Source organism: Tiliqua scincoides, chromosome 7, assembly GCF_035046505.1.
Source record: "Tiliqua scincoides isolate rTilSci1 chromosome 7, rTilSci1.hap2, whole genome shotgun sequence".
In the NCBI taxonomy this organism is placed as follows: Eukaryota; Metazoa; Chordata; class Lepidosauria; order Squamata; family Scincidae; genus Tiliqua; species Tiliqua scincoides.
The window spans coordinates 55,650,856-55,667,618 of record NC_089827.1 but is presented as its reverse complement, the minus strand read 5'-3'; the positions used below and the strand labels follow the sequence as shown (position 1 = coordinate 55,667,618).

The window sequence follows — 16,763 nt, the reverse complement described above, 5'->3', positions numbered from 1 at the left end:
TTGGAGCCCATGCTGGCCCGATGCAAATGCTCTCAGTGTGAGGGCAACTGTTTGAACTCTCGCGTGAGCTGTGGGATGAGGGCTCCCTCCACTGCTTGCTGTTTCACATCTGGATTAGACTATCAAAGTGGTACAGGCCTTAAAAAATGCTCTGTTCTGGTTTTTGTGCGTACAGCCTGTAGAGAGCTAAGAAGAGCAGTCACCTTTCTAGCTATCAACATTACATTTTTAGAAGCCTGACAGCCCAATCCTGAGCTGCCTGGTGCTCAGGGCTGCAGCGGCACCAAAAATGGCTGCTGCTGCATCCAGCGTGCCCCAGGAAGCCACTGCTGCCTCCTTGGGCAAAGGGGACTTTTGTTCCATTCCTCTGGGTAAGCGATTAGCCCCACAATGGGGCTACTCAATTCTAGGACAACCTGAGGGTCAGCATAGAATTCAGCGTCTGTGTCAGGTGGACCGTCTGACACAGAAGCTCAGGATCCAGTGGAGCAAAGCTCCGCTGGTCGCGCCTCCCGTTATCCCCCCCCCAGCATTCCTCTCCGCCTACCTCTCCTCTGCCCAGCGAAACTCTGGTGCTCCACCAGTGCTAGGACCCGCAAACTGGCTATGATTGGGCCCTGAGTCAATAAGGCCTGGTATTCCTCTAGCCCTGCCTGCGTTCCCTAGAGCAGCAGTGTTACATAACATTGGAAAATGGCACCATTGGGCAGAAAACAAAATCCTGCCCTATTTCATGGTTAGTGGGTCTCGTAAGTGTGCCTCTTGTGTTGTGATGTAGAGATGCTAACACAGAAAATGCACTGCATTTTTGTCTAGTTCCTTGAAAACTGAGTGCCTCTATCTCAGCGATTTTCAACCATTGTGCCATGGCACACTGGTTTACCACGGTTGGCCTGCAGGTGTGCCGTGGGAGTTTGGGGAGGGCCATTTATTAGTAGGGCAATTGGGGGATTTGAGCCCCCTACCAGCAGCATGGTGTGCCTTGTCAATGGTCAAAAACCTAGTGGTGTGCCTTGACAATTTTAGCACCTTGTCAGTGTGCCTTGAGATGAAAATGGTTGAAAATCACTGATCTATCTATTTTACTGCCATAGGGGCACAATTATATGAACGTGTACCACCATGAAGTGGCTCTCTGAAGTTTCAGACAAGGGTCTTCCCCAGCCCCCAGCATTTCCAGGTAGATGTTAAGGTTCCTAGGCACCTTTCTGCATACAAACTGCAGTGGTGCAGCTCATGCTACAGCTCCTACCCAAGGGTTGCAACACAACGTGTCCCACCATTTATTCCCAGCAGCCGCTTTCCTCTACTTGCCAATGCTGTTGTGCAGTGTCTCCTTCTCCTGTAGGGCTGCCACAGCCAGGCGCAGATGCTCCTTTAGCTGTTCAATCTCTCGCTCTGACCGCTGCTTGATTTGGTTTAGTTCCACATACACATCCTGGTACTTCCCGGAAGCATACCTTTTATCCTGCAAAGGGAAGGAGTTGCCATACAGCTTACTGGCATTTGCCCCAGTGAGGCCTGGCATGCATTCTGCAGATCCTAAAGGATCGCCTACAATCCACCCAGTCCCTCTCTTGAAGCAGCCAGGGAAATGTGTCAGTTGCGTGGGAGCAATTTTCACAAGATGGGGGCAGAGATCACAGGGGCTTGAGGTCCGCGTTGGTTCCTAACCAATTCTCCTGCACTAGTCTGACTTTCAGCTGATAAACAGAAGGAAGTTTCAAAGCATGAAGATTTCTCCTTAGCAATATATTGCTGGCCACTCCTCCAAAGTCAAGGCCTCCAGCTCCTTCTGGCCTCTGGTGGGCTGGAATGAATAGGAAGCAAGCACATGAATGCAAGAGAGGCTTATTCTGTGCCAGCCAGCAGAGTAATGATGTGGGAGGGCCCAACGTACATTAAAAAATGAAGTGTGTATGGGTCAAACTGTGCTCCAGAGAAGTCAGCACATTCTGTGCAGCCCTGGCCCTAAGAGCAAGGAGGATTTCACCTTCTCTCTGCAAAGGAGCAGATCTGACCTGCTCCTAGAAATGTACCTTTTGCATCATTTGAAGTTCCTCTCTAAGACACTGAACTTCTTGTTTCAGGTACTGGAGTTCATTTTCCTTCACTCGGAGCAGAACCTGCGAAGACAAGAGATCAGTGAGTGCCTCCAAAAAATGGATGCCCCTGCCCTCCTTAAGCACATGCTTCCTATGCCTGTTGGGTAATCCAGCCCTGGCAGCAAGCAACACCTAAGATGCCCAGCTTAGAATGGGTATTCCAACAGGAGCTGGAAAAAGCAGCAGCCTCTCTCACCTCCAGCTCACAGGAGTTCCTCTCGTTGTGCGAAACACCATCACATGAGCCCTGGGCTGCAATGAATGCCCGTAATTGCCCAATCTCCTCTGACAGACGCCTCTGCAGCTCCTGGGAATGAGAAGGAGGGGTAGAGGGGATGGGCTTTGGTCATGTAAGAGCAGCAATGGACGGACACTAGGCATCTGATAAGTCTGTCTTGCAAGGGCTTCCACAGAAGACTAGAACCCAACATTTCCATTTATACAGCTTATGCTGTTCTTTAGAGTCCTTTTGGCTATCTTTTGACATCACTGTTCTCTACATTGCCTTACTTCCTAAAATCCTGCCTTCGGGGGGGGGGGGGGGGGATCACAGCAAGACTCTTGCCTGGTTTTGCCGCAAGAGCTCCTTTCCCTCCTGCTGGCAATGCTGCAACATGTGCTCCTGCTCTTCCGCCTTCTGCACGAGGTCCCCGATCTCCAGGCACTTCTGGGAGTACTGCTCTGAAAGCACCTGCAGCTCCCGCTTCAGAGCCTCTACGTCAGACCTGCAGCAGAGATCAGAATGCTGCCACCAAGAGGTCTACTCTCAGAGCCTTTAGTGCAAACATGGTCCAACTTCTTCACTCCCCCAGCAGGTCCTCAACAGCCAGGCACCTCCCACTGCTGACATCTCAGGCCCTGCTTGTGTGCAAACAAGGCTGCCCCATCCCCAGAGAACAGAGCAGAGGGCGGCTGCTTGAGGCCATATCTCAGCAGGAGAGGACCTGCTGAGATTCAATCCCCAGCAACACCAGGGATGATGGAAATGAAACCCCTGCCTGAAACCCCAGACAGTTGACTACAGTCTGTATAGACCAGCAAATCCCAGAGGACCCACTTTTTAAAATGACACTCTATTGAAACTACCTAGATTTACCAGACTTAAAAAAAAAAGGCGATCTAGAAAGATTTATTTGTAATAAGCAGAAAAGAGACCCTAACACTTTATCTCTATATTTACACATGCTTGCAAACTGCAGGAGCTCGGCATCTTGCAGGGAAACTAGCAGCTATCTTGCAAACTGCAGGAGCTGAGCTCTTTGCAGGGTAATTAGCAGCTACAGTATCTGATTTTTCAATAGCCGCAGGGCTTGTGGCAATTAGTTTTCTGCTCTTTCCATCACCCTTTGGCAACTCCACCAAAAATCAGGTCATGATCCACAGTTTGGGAACCACTGGAATAGTGGCCAAGATGATCCTAGTCAACAGAAAGCAGCTTGGTAAGTCCACAGTGCCTCAGCACCACACACAAGGATTCCAGTAAGAACGAACGTATGTTATGCATTTCTGTAGCACTTTTCAATTTAAGGCACCTGGACACAAAGCATCCAGGTCTCACAATCCTATTCCTTCCTTTCTGCAACCCCAGTGGCGTCCTAGACTATACTTTGGAATACTGTCCCCTGGCTTGACTTTCTTAAGTGGGTTTCTTAGTCAAGGGAGGGACCCATAGAATGGAGGAAAATGGCCACCCCAGAAGAGCTGCTTACTGATGCTGTCGCCGGAGAGCATCTGGGTCTAAGCCGGCCTTCTGGAAACTGCGGGTCCTGCCCAGTTCTTTGTTCAGCTCCTCCTGGTGTGCCTTCTTCAGTGCTTCGATGGCTAGAGAAAAGCAGAGAAGAAAGAGAAGAGGAGATGTGAGACAAAGGCTGAAGTAGGGAGGGTGGCGAAGTAATTGCATTGCTGGTTCCCAAGTGATGGGAGAAGCAAAGGCTCTGTGGCAGAACAGACAGTCTGGATGCAGAAGGCCCCAAGTCCAATCTCCTGGCATCTCTGGTTCAAGCATGAGGCAGCAGGTGAGGGGAAAGCTCTTTACCCGAGGACCTGGCCAGTCAAAGTAGACCATGCAGGATGAGACGGACCAACAGCCTGATGCAACATAAGGCAGCTTCGTACATCATCCATGTGTCAGTGGAGCACATCCCCCATTCTTTGCTACTGATATCATGCAGTATATACTACAAAGATACATGTGATGGTGCTTGCAGAGTTTCTCCAGCCACGCAAACAGAGGCCGCTTCTAAGAGCGTTTCGCTTGGAAATGGAAAGTCAGAAAGGAGATGCAAAAGAAGCGGCATGCGCGTGCACACCAAACCACCTGCTACCTGCAGCGGTGGCGGCAGCCTCCTCCGTCAGGAGCCGCTCCTTCTCCTTCTGCAACCGCTCCATCTCCCTGTGGTGGTGCCGCTGAAGTTCTGCCATGACCTGTTGGTGGGAGGTCTCCATCTCTGCCAAACTGCGTTCACAAGCCTCCTGCCGGACAGAGAACGCAAGAGCAGCCCTGCTGAGTCAGGCCAGCTAGTCCAGCAACCTGCTCCCCGCTGTGGGTCACAAGCCACCTCTGGGAAGCCCACAAGCAGGGGAGAAAGGCAAACGTTTATGCCAGCCTGCTCCCTGCAATTCAGCGACCTTCTGCTGTTGAGCCCAGTGGTGGCGGGGAGGGGACAATGAAAAGTTGCTGGCAGACAGATTGCTCGAGTTGAGGGGGGAAAAGACTAAGATACTCAAGGAACACAATTCAGAACATGCATAAGGATGGTGTGAACTTGAGACTTTTTCAAGTTGAAGACTGCCGAGTATCTCCTGGCAAAGTGAGCCCTTCCTTTTTCTCATACACAGAACGAATTGCTGGTTCAAGTGCCACCAGTGCTGTCCCAGGCAAATATCACTAGGATATGGAGAAGGCCTGCAGTTTTCCCCTCACAGTTGGTTGGGTGTCCTTATTTAATGCCCAGCTCTGTGGTAAAGTGTAAGGATGGGCCATCTTCCACCAACATCGAAACATCTTTGCCCGTGGCTGTCTCTCTGTTCACCACGTGGGGGCAGATTAAGAACAAGTAATCGCAAAAGACACAAGAGTTTCTCACTACATTTAAAAAAGGGGGAAGAGCCTGAAAGACTACTACACAGTCCTATTGAAGGTTAAAAGGGTATAAAACCACACCCTGAAAAGAAGAAAGCATCTAAACAAAAGAGTTAGCACAGAAGGCTCCATGGATAGCTGCACAATTGAGTTTCTGAAGTCAGATCTGTTTAATATCACGGACATGATGATTAGAGCCTGATCTTGAACAGCAAGACCGATCCTCATCCTCACCACCAGCGTGAACTGTCCCAAACGTGCCGTAAGACACATTTGCCAACCCTTACCACGGGCCCAGTGCTGGAGCTAGCCCAGTGCAAGCTTGCGTTGTGCCCTTGCCCAGACTGCTGGGTGGCAGAGATGTAAGTGGGGGCATAGGGGAGGCAGGGAGAGGCGGCATGGCGGGGGAGGGAGTGGGGAAGAAGTACAGCTCAGTCCCACCAAATCCTGAGCCCTGTGTCAGGCTGCACAGCTTGACATGGGACTCTCCAATTCTACGCCGGCTCAAGAGCTGCTGCAGAATCGAGTAGCCCCATTCAGGGGCTAGTTCCCTGACCTGCGGGAAGGGGCCAAAAGTCCCCTTCTCCCAAGGAGCCACCACAAGTGCCCAGTTGCGCACTGGATGCCGCAGTAGCCGTATTGGTGATGCAGCAGCCCTGCACTCCAAACTTCTCAGGATTGGTCTGATAAGAATTCAATCGGACATAAAGACCTGCATTTAAACTATAAGACTTAAATTTGAAATACTGAGCAAAATGAAAAAGGCTTGAGGCAAATGACGATCACTCCATTTTAGAGAGTCCATCCAGAAAGGCTTCTGGCACTGAAGGGCTTTTGCTGGAACAGGAGCCAACAAGCTGAGCAAGACTGACTGGATCTGGTTTGGCTGCAGGGGCCCCCAAACCTCCGAATAGCTGGAGTTTCTCAGCCTGACTCTGGAGTTGAAGATTATTACGAACCCTCGCCAAGTATCTTACTTGTCAACAGGTCTTTATCCGGGCCTAGACTGAAATTAGGACGCTAATTATACGTATTTCCAGCCTGAGCCATCTTGAATAGAGACAAGCTTTCACCGGTTCACTGCTTGCTTCCGAGGCCAGCAGCGGAGCAAAAAAAGGCTCTGAGCAGTAGTTCTGCTGATGGGCCTTGCCTCTGGCTCAGACATTTCCCTCAGGTGCCCTTATCTGGTTTAATTAATTTAAACCAGGTTTAATTAATGGTTTAATTAATGCTATATCCCCTTTCCCACATCCTTAGTAAAAGCGATGCACTCCTACTGTGTTTGTTACACAGTCTATCACTGCATTCTGGGACACACAATCCTCAGATGTCACACTTCTCAGGGAAAGTAGCTTGCATTTCAATAATGAAATGAATACAGGTGGGGAATACAGGATTATGAAATTTGCAATTGGCCCCTTAAACCCTCTGAAGGGGACTGGAACTGTGCTCTGGGCTTTTCTGAAGTCCTCTGGAGATGATGTTTCAGGCCAAAAAACACAACTTCTGGTTTCCCTTGGCAACCAGAAGTGACATTTTTATGCCATATAAGGCCCGGAGAAGCCCATGAAGGGCTCAGGTGGGGCCAAGTCTGGCTGCACACAGGTCCAAGGGATCCGCGTTAAGCCCGATCCACAGATGCAAAATTTGTAGATATAGAGACCACACCTATATAAGACAAACTGTTGACCTAAACCATTTGGGGCCCAAAGACTAACCTTATGGCTAATATTAAAGCACCCTGGTTTGTGATTTTAAAATCACTTTTTATTTTCTGTTGTGCATCAAAGCCCCCTGCCCACAACCTCCTGGCACAACCAACCTCCACGTCACCATACTTGCCCCCCCCCAAAAGGTTCACAGTTCTTCAGCCACTCACATCAGGCAAGACAAATTTTCTTCTGACAGAAGTTGCTTGCCAGGCATATTACCCAACCTTTCCCAAAATCCAGGCACACGTAAAAGGGTTAGTTCACATCCATTCCCAGGCTGGTAGACGGGAGGATTTTGTGATACATTACACTAGTGTGTGTTTGGATGCAGTCACTGACAGCTGGACAACAACTAAAAACAATGCCACTGGGAAAGAGAGTCCAGGCCTCTTATGGCCCCAGTGTTAGGCTGTGTTAACATACCATACTAGCATCTGCCATATTAGTTCACTGGCATGTTGATCCTCCCAGGAATCTTTTCAAAGCCACAAATAGTTGCAGAGCCAAGTGGCGGTGAAAAATTGGACTCTCAAGAAACATATGCTTAATTGCTAAAGGAACGGCACTCTATAAGACCTGTACATTGATGGGCCTTCCCTATCAGCGAATACTGCCATTCATGTCCAATTTCCAGGACACTGCAAATGTATTCCAGGACAACGTCCTACTTGCAGTTCAAATGGGGTGTATTTAACCCTGACAATAGCACCAATTTCCATTCAAAGGGTTTGCTCTGCCTACAGTTCTTGCCATCATATCATCACTTTAACACACTGGGGTGAAACTGCTAAGCAGCATCTAGCCATCAGGAAAGTTGCCATCCTGCCATTTCACTGCAACCATGCTCAGAAATCCACATATCTGCCCATGCAATTCCTTCACAAGTATCTAGCACAGTGATTTTCAACCTTTTTCATCTCATGGCACACTAACAAGACACACCATCAGTTTTTTTGACCATTGAGAAGGCACACCATCCCCCAACTGCCCTACTAATAAATGACCCTCTCCAAAGTCCCACAGCATACCTGCGGACCATCTGCGGCACACCAGTATGCCACAGCACAGTGGCTGAAAAGCTCACTGATCTAGCTCAACCAGGGCCCATGAGAGAAGTGCAGAAGATAAACTGCACCCAGGCCCAGGGTCAAAAAGGGGGCCCAGAAGGCAAAGTAGGGGGGGCTGAAAATTTTCTTATGTTTCCTGATCTCACCAGGTTCCATGAGATGGAGGTGCGGGGGGACGGGACATTTTACCTGCGCCTGGGTCAAAGGGGGGGCCCAGGAGCAGAGCTGGAAATTTCCTGGGAACTCAGAAAATGTTTGCATATATTATGCGAAGACTAGCATTCATCATTTTATACACAATTTGTAGAAATTATGATTCAATGACTGTATAAAACTATGATCCAATGGCAAAGGGAAGGGGCCCAAAAAATGTACCTCCTGATAAATATTCCTTTCAGAGGCCCTGAGCTCAACCACACCAAACTTGCTGTCAGTTCTTGGTGTCAAAACCCACTGACATGGCGAGTCTCCAGCCTGCCAAGTGCCTATATGCTGCAGGTGACCAATGCATGGAAGAGAATCTCCAATCCAAAGTACTCCAGTTTGTGTGAAACATTTTGATTTGAGGCAAAAGAGAATCAGTAAGGCCTCTTTTTTCATTTGTCAGTAAGTGAGGCAAGTTGGGGAGATGAAGTATTTTTCAAGGGAGCACTGTTTTGGATCCAAGCATCTCTGTCAGCTTCCAAGTATCTGCACTGCAATTTCATCTAGCCCAGACACAGAACATGCCACCAGTCTAATGAACCTGGAGTACAAGACAGTGTCTGTTAGATCTGTGAAGGTACATCTAAATGAGAGCCCCTTGCTGTATTTCTGGGTCATGTATCTTTCTGCTTGTTCCACAACTACTTTTATTGTGTTCATGCAACAAATTCAAGCAAACATTAAAATTATAATGTAATGGCTAAATATGAACTAAGGATTTTTCCTTCCATCATTTTTCAAAACTGATAGCTTTCATTATGTGTGAGGTGGGGAGATGCTATATGGTGTGTATATGCACCAGCTATATAAATTGACATCAATGATAGCGGGTCCCAGTTGTTGCTACTGCCATAACAACTATCTCTGAAGTGCAAGATGATCTTTGCTCCACTCTCCTCATCGCATGGCTTGGAGGGTGGAGGTATGTAGAGGGAGGAGGAAGAGAAGAGAAAGGTGGAGAATGCCGAACACAGCAAGCAGCTATGCCCTTACCTGAGAGATGTAGCCTTGAGGTGCATGTCCATCTCTGTGCGATTTTGCATCATTGTGGGCACGCAAGGACTCCAGTTGTGACTTCAGGACCTGGATCTGACCCAGTAAAGTGAGGTTTAGCCATACTGAAAGGTGGGTGGGAAGCATGGATTTAATATATGTCTAGTTGATATCTAGCAGTTATTACCTGTCTGTTTGTCCAGCCAGGATGCAGCAAGTTGGGCAAGGCAGGGGATTATAATGCATGTAATCACATACAGGTCAACTTTAGGGGACTGTCCTGTTTCTAGTCATGCTAATAGTCACTTCAGTTTCAAAATCCACATATTAAGGCTTTCACATTCCAAAATTGCATTTGAGACACAATGAGGGCTAATTCAAGCATTTACGCAAGAAAAGCTTTGTATAGCCTAAAACCTCCAATAAATACCTCTCCTTCTCTTTGCACGCAACAAGGCAATACAAACAGCCAGAACTACATGACTCAGTCTAGTTTTTCAAAGGCCCCTCTACTCAAGGACATAGAGAGAACAAGCAACATCAGCTGGACAACTCCTACCTCTTTCTCCAGTGCCTCACTGGTATGCCCCTGGTTTCCTTTGCTTTGGCTCAGCAGTGCCATCAGTGGAACCCGCTTGGAGTCCTTCAGGGGCAGGCGCTCCAGCTCCTGCCATTTCTTCTCTATCTCCTCACTCAGCCGATTCCTCTGAGCTTCAGAGAGGGGGGCCCCTAGAAGCTCCTGGCCCCCCGTCTTGTGGCCGAGGTCCCCTGCTACACCATCCGTCTGCAGCACTCCACTGGCCTGAGACTCAAACCACTTCCGCCTCTCCTCGGAGCGGAAGGCCAGGTCCCGTTCCAGCTCCTCCCGCTTGACTGCTCCATCTGTGCCTCTTGTGCTCCCTCTTGTCCGTTGTGGGGAACCTTGATTTAAAGGTCCCTGTTGCAAGGGGGACAGCTCGACATAGTCAAAGGCGTGGCGCTGCCCATCCGTTTTCCTACTGCTGCTGCGGGAAATCACCTCAGATCCTGTGCCCAGTCGCTGCTCCTCTGATCTGGAGGAGCCCTTCTGGGACCCGTAGCTGCGGAAGGAGTTTTCCTTGTTGCAGTCGGAGAGCCTGAAATCAGAGGGAGGACGCAAAAGTCTTAGAGCCACGAACAGATCAGGCAGGTACTGTGGAAGTTGTCTGTACCTGCTCTCAGACCCAGTGTGTGACCACACCCCACATTATGCCAAGTAGAGTCAGGCCTATTATTACACTGTGCAGCAATGCAATATGTAGAAGCTTCCAAGAAGACAAGAAAAATTAAGCACCTGGGATCACGGCCAAACATGTTCTGCACAAAGACACATGCCACAACAATACAGCCTTGAGAGCTTTTCCCTCTGATAAGGCCCTGAATTATGTGATGCTAATTTCTGGCAGCAGGAACTGCCAGGATAGGGTGTTAAGTACTGTCCAGACGGCACCTTGGGTTGATTTGGTAAATGGACTTTGCCCACTAGCCTGACTCCAGGTTTTAGAGGGTGTTTGGTCAAGATACCCCAATGGATCTCCCTCCAGTAGGAGCTCCACCTCCTCCTTGCTGTCCTCATTGCTGCTGTGGCCACCAACTAGAGAGCTTGAGGGCAGGTGACTATTGGAACAGCAGCTGTGAGGAGGGGCAGCTGCCCACTCTGGGAGAGGACAGGTGAGCAACAATAGCAGCTGCTCCTGGCTGCCATTACCACTTGCTTGCTCACCTGGCAGGCAAGGAAGCAGCTGGAAGAGGCTAGGGGCAGTGGTGGCCCTTCCAAGGTGCTGGGGCTTCAGCATCTTTCGAGGATCCCAAACCAACACCCAGTCCCACTGCTCACCTTTACAGTCTGATCACTGTATTTGGGACCAAATAGCCTTTTCCTTTAAAAGTGGAGCCAGTCATCAATGTCGGTATTGGTGAGGATTCACCTTGAAACTAAGCTGAAGGCCCCAGGCAGGGAAAGACATTGGAAGAACTAAGTGAGTGTTATTCTGTTGTGTATGTCTGGTATTGATTGATTAATTGACTGCCTGATTAAGCTTTTGCCCAAGGGAAGAAGAAGGAGGGGCAGATTTCCCCCCTCGTTCACTTGTTTGCTTGTGTGAGAAGAAGCTTTGGACGAGATTTGCCAAGCTTGTTATGAAAATATAACTCTAACTTTACAAATCTAAAACTTGTAGGATTACAAATTAATCGTTTTGGAATATAAACTCTGCTTTGCAGCTCAGTTTTGTTTTCCTGTGGAGATCTTGGAGATCTGCATTTCTTTCTTTTGCAAAAGTGGTTTATTGTTTTGAATTCCTCTCACCATCTCCTGGAAAGGAATGTGGTTGATATAGCTACAAACTTAAGCAATAGAATCAAAACAACAGAATAAGAAGAATAGAACATTGGAGACATCTAGTGGATTTAATACGACATTGCAAGGACAAGAACAGGATTTGACAAGTGAAGTAAAGAGGATGATATGCTGAGGAAATCTAGTGGTGTTAAAAATATTGCAAGGCAAAGGTTTGTTTTGACTTAAAATTTCCTGGTGTTGGTTTTTATGGGTGAACAGTTGATTTCTTGATGTGATGTGATATATGGGTAACTGATAGTGATATATGTGATAACGGATATGAGTTTTACAGGAAAGAAGACATAAGAAGGAAGAAGGATGACAGGAAAAGGAGCGAAAGTTAGGGGCTCTCCCACCCTGGAGTCAAGCTTGGGAAAACTAATACAAGAGGAACCGAATGGGAAAGACTGGAAGCAGACAATTCAAGACAATATAGAAAAATTAGTAGCGATGGGACAGCAGCACACAAATCAATTTCTGCAGGTTCAAGCTAGGCTTGATGTTTTAACTACACAACTAAATGATCTCAGTGCGCAACTGAAAGCTGTTAAAGGTCAAGCAGACGAGAATACACAAAAGATTAGAAAATTAGAAGACAAAAGATCAATCTAGGATACTGGAGATAGAATACTGGAGAACCAATATGATGGAGAGGCAACTTTAATGGAAATTCAGATGGAGAGTGCAGCTTGAGTGGTGAGAATACAAAATGTACCAGAACAGAAAGGGGAAGATAACGACATCTGATTGGTGATTTAATATCAGAGTAGATCAACACGCCAACAGAGGAGATACTGATGGATCTGGATTCAGCGAGAAGAGTGAGCACTTTTTATCTAAGAAAACATGAACTACCAAGAGAAATCCATGTGAAATTCATCAGAACTTTTTACAGAGATAAAATATTGAAGATCTCACAGGAAAAGGAATGGATGGTGGAGGGTAGCCAAGTGAAAATTCTGAGACATGTCCCATGGAGAGTAAGAAAGAGAAAAGAATATGAAGAGCTAGCAAAATTCTTAAGAGAAAAGCAAATACCATATAGATGGCTTATCCCGGAAAGTATGTTTTTTCAATTCCAGTCACAGAGATATAGTATAAATTCAACAATGAAAGCGGAAAATTTTTTGAGTACAGTGATGAAAGATGAGATGAGAAATAAAGAAACTGAGGAAGAGGAACTGAGAAGAAAAGAACTAGAAAGTGCAGAAATGGAGCTGGAAGAAAAGAAATCAGATGATTCAGAGATAACTGAGGAATCAGAAAAGGAAGAAACTAGAGGGACAAGGAGGCATTCACTGATAGCAACAAGAAGATGACAAAAAGAGAAGGTGAATAGTAAAAAGAAACATGATGGTTAAGGGAGGATGGAGTATTTACTCTGTCAACATAAATGGCTTAAATTCACCTCAAAAACAAAGAAAGTCTTCCTTCAGTTATAAAAGTTAAATATGGATAGGTCATAATATTACATTAGAAAAGGGGTGTCCAAACATTTTGGCAGGAGGGCCACATCATCTTTCTGTCACTGTGTTGGGGGCGGGGAAAAAATTAATTTACTTACATCTAAAATTTGAATAAATTTACATAAATGAATATATTAGATATGGAACTTATTTAAATGAATGAAGGTCTCCCTAATGTTTTCTCCTTTGTATTACCTTTAATCCATGTATATTTGGCTCCTTTACCCTTATCTTTACTCAATAAAAAAGAAGGAAAAATGAATGAAGGTCTTGCAATAGCCCAAGGCCTAGAAAAGGCCTTGCACAAAGCAAGTCTAGTCTTTCCTTTGCTGCCGCTGCTGCATCATAGATGTGATACAGCAAGCAATGGAGGGAGCCCTTGTCCCACAGCTCACGTGAGAGGGTAAACAGTCACCCTCATGCTGAGAGCAGTTGCATTGGGCCAGCACGGGCTCTAGCAAGTCTGAGGGCCAGAGACTAATTGGAGACTAGGGGCTCCCTGCGGGCCAGATTGGGAGTCCCCGAGGGCTGCAAGTGGCCCCCGGGCCGGGGTTTGGGCACCCCTGCATTAGAAGAATGGGAATAGATTTGGAAATATAAAATTTACTAGAACAAATTTTAAAGAAAATGTATATAAATTGTTTTATAGATGGTACATGTCACCAGTAAAACTGGTAAAAATGAATCAGAACATATCAAAAAATTGTTGGAAGTGTAAATGTGAAGAAGGGACGTTTTATTATATGTGGTGGACATGTAAAAAATGCAAGTATATTGGAAAATGGTAAGGAATCCAGTACAAGAGATCATTGGATTTATGTTATCACTGAAACCAGAGTTATTTTTGCTTATTACCTTAGATACTATAGATAAAGGAAATGATGTGTATTTAGTTATTATGATATTAACTGCTGCAAGGATTTTACATGTTAGATACTGAAAAGATATTAAAATTCCAATGAAAGATGAATTAATAGAGAAAATAATGAATGTGGCGGAAATGGATAGGCTTACAGAGATTTTGGATCAATAGCGCAAACCTACACAGATAGAGCAATGAAGACCATTTTATGCTTGGTTGAAAATGAAGTTGTAGATGTATAAGATAGGGCATTTAGATGAATATATTGTATACATGATATATTATACAGGATACATTATGATAGATAAATGATATTAAGAGGCTAAACTAGAAGAGAAACAAGATTAGAAGATATGTATTGATTGATTAGATATATTGATATATGATTGTCTGCACCCTCCAACGGTGTGTTTTTGTGTTTTTGTGTGTGTTTTGTATTGAGTTTGTGTTTGTTTATATGTGTTGTTTGTTTTTATTTTGGAAGATAATAAAAAGTTTTTAAAAAAAACAGTGGAGGAGGGCTGCAGGGAGGGAACAAGAGGAACAGAAGTTTCCACCTCACAATGAGCAGTTAGACAAGGTCTTTTGCTTCCTTTCAATTCTATGCAAGTCCTTTAGCCAGGCCTTCTCCTGTTGCCATTCAAGCATGTTTCATTTCTTGGATGTGGTTTGGGGATAAACTGCAGCCTACACACGACCAAATGAACATTAAGTGGGCCATCACTCACACCTCTGTCCTACAAAGAACGCTATGAGTATTACTTAACCTACAGGACTGTAAAGGCTCCCAAATGCAGAGCCCTAAGAAGCCTTGCAACCACCAAGGCTTGCAAACCTATCTACCTTTTGCTTCTTGCTTCTTGTGCCAACTGGTAAATGTTGTAGGACTATTCTGAGGCAGTGGCTAATTGTATGTTGTGGGAAGCAGAAGTCTTTGTGATCTACAAAACAAAAAAATGCTAAGAGACTACACAGGCCCAAGGAGAAAGGCTAGGTTTACTGAAGGTAAATGCTGGGCAAAACGGAGTGCGGGCTCCTTTTCTAACTGGCACAGTTCTGTATCTGGCACACAATCATTCTAGACATCACTTACATAGCAGCTTGGGGAGCATATGCAAAGGATGAAGAGAGGGGGGAAAGGATTTTTTGGGGTGCATGGTCAATTGGTAATTCCCTATGAAGTTGGAAAGCATCATTCAATGACCCATCAGGAAAGCTGATCAAAAGTGCCAGGATCAGAGAAGCTGGAAATATTTCTGGGGCACATACTTTGTGACATCTGGTACACTGGCAGGACGCACACTTTTCCTCAGTGCCTCGATCCAGTTTCGCCGGATTCCTGATGTCATTGCAGACAATGTGAAGATGCCATCTTTAGTCTGAAAAGAAAACACCAAATCCGACATGATCAACTTCACAGACGTGTATCTTGCCTCTAGTATAAAGACAGATTTGAAGATACAATCAGGTGGATACAAGCCAGTATATTTAATGAACACGACAAGCATTTGTGGCAAACATTTGCCTTCACTAGAACCCCTAAAGCTTATATTTTGACTGTATAGAGACGTTCAGTAAGTTATAGAAATTTAATGTAGATAAAACCACTAATCTGTCCAAGTTAGCATTTTGCTGCAAACTGAAGTTCATTCCTGATTTAAGCCTTTATTTAGCAACTCCTCCAGCCCTCGGTAAGAGCTTCTAACTTGGGATTCAATAAGGAGTGGGCAGACTACCTGCCAGAGATATGTGAACTTTATGTACCAAACTCACTTTGGCACCTTTGATCTCACACAAAATTCTTATGCAGCAAGAGATCTCCAGTACTCTTGTAGCACAATCCTGCGCATGTCTACTCAGATGTACATCCCACTGAGTTCAGTCAGACACGTATAGGATTGCAGTCTTAATACTGCTGTGGTGGACAACGTGGCCCTCTGTTCCATCAAACTTTACAATTCCAAGTACTCACATGTATCTGGAAGCCATAGTTCCGTTGAACTGAGTATTCTGTCACGTCGGTGCAGGAACGCAAGTCAATCTCCCCATCTAGATCATCTGCCTGAAATGACATCCAGATCATCAGCTTGAGATACGCACCTAGCTCAAGACCAATCAATACTCCTTGACATCTGCCTCCATTCATTCCTTAAACTGTGAGAGCCTCTATCCACTCTTGGGTAATTCCTCCCAAGCTCAGTAAATCAAATACTTTTAAGAGTCCATGCTCTAACCCATCCTCTGCAGTTAGCACAAAAGATGATGCATGAGCCAAAGATATTCTTTGCTGATTCCCTTTCATTTGTGTCCTGAGCGCCCCATTTTTGCTCAATGTACATAAGAACTTAAGAACAGCCCCATTGGATCAGACCATAGACCCATCTAGTCCAGCTTCCTGCATCTCACAGCGGCCCACCAAATGCCCCAGTGAGCACACCAGATAACAAGAGATCTCATTCTGGCGCCCTCCCTTGCATCTGGCATTCTGACATAGCCCATTTCTAAACTCAGGAGGTTGCACATGCACATCATGGCCTGAAACCCGTAATGGATTTTTCCTCCAGAAACTTGTCCAATCCCCTTTTAAAGGCGTCCAGGCCAGATGCCATCACCACATCCTGTGGCAAGGAGTTCCACAGACCAACCACATGCTGAGTAAAGAAATATTTTCTTTTGTCTGTCCTAACTCTCCCAACACTCAATTTTAGTGGATGTCCCCTGGTTCTGGTGTTATGTGAGAGTGTAAAGAGCATCTCTCTATCCACTCTGTCCATCCCCTGCATAATTTTGTATGTCTCAATCATGTCCCCCCTCAGGCGTCTCTTTTCTAGGCTGAAGAGGCCCAAACGCCATAGCCTTTCTTCATAAGGGAGGTGCCCCAGCCCCGTAATCATCTTAGTCGCTCTCTTTTGC

The 16,763-nt window shown here is 46.1% G+C and overlaps 1 protein-coding gene across 2 annotated transcripts in view; it reads right to left on the bottom strand.

The window, feature by feature from the left end:
- Positions 1-1,306: 1,306 nt before the first annotated feature.
- The window catches only part of TRIOBP (TRIO and F-actin binding protein), a 60,501-nt gene continuing 45,044 nt past the window's right edge, over positions 1,307-16,763 (bottom strand). For both annotated transcript variants that reach the window (XM_066634272.1, XM_066634273.1), the window contains 10 exons: positions 15,823-15,912; positions 15,120-15,229; positions 9,723-10,278; positions 9,164-9,259; positions 4,430-4,577; positions 3,815-3,926; positions 2,671-2,830; positions 2,302-2,412; positions 2,040-2,126; positions 1,307-1,468 (listed from right to left, as the gene is read on the bottom strand). In XM_066634272.1, coding sequence (XP_066490369.1) covers positions 1,307-1,468; positions 2,040-2,126; positions 2,302-2,412; positions 2,671-2,830; positions 3,815-3,926; positions 4,430-4,577; positions 9,164-9,259; positions 9,723-10,278; positions 15,120-15,229; positions 15,823-15,912 — 1,632 coding nt within the window. The remainder of the gene's footprint in view (positions 1,469-2,039; positions 2,127-2,301; positions 2,413-2,670; positions 2,831-3,814; positions 3,927-4,429; positions 4,578-9,163; positions 9,260-9,722; positions 10,279-15,119; positions 15,230-15,822; positions 15,913-16,763) is intronic.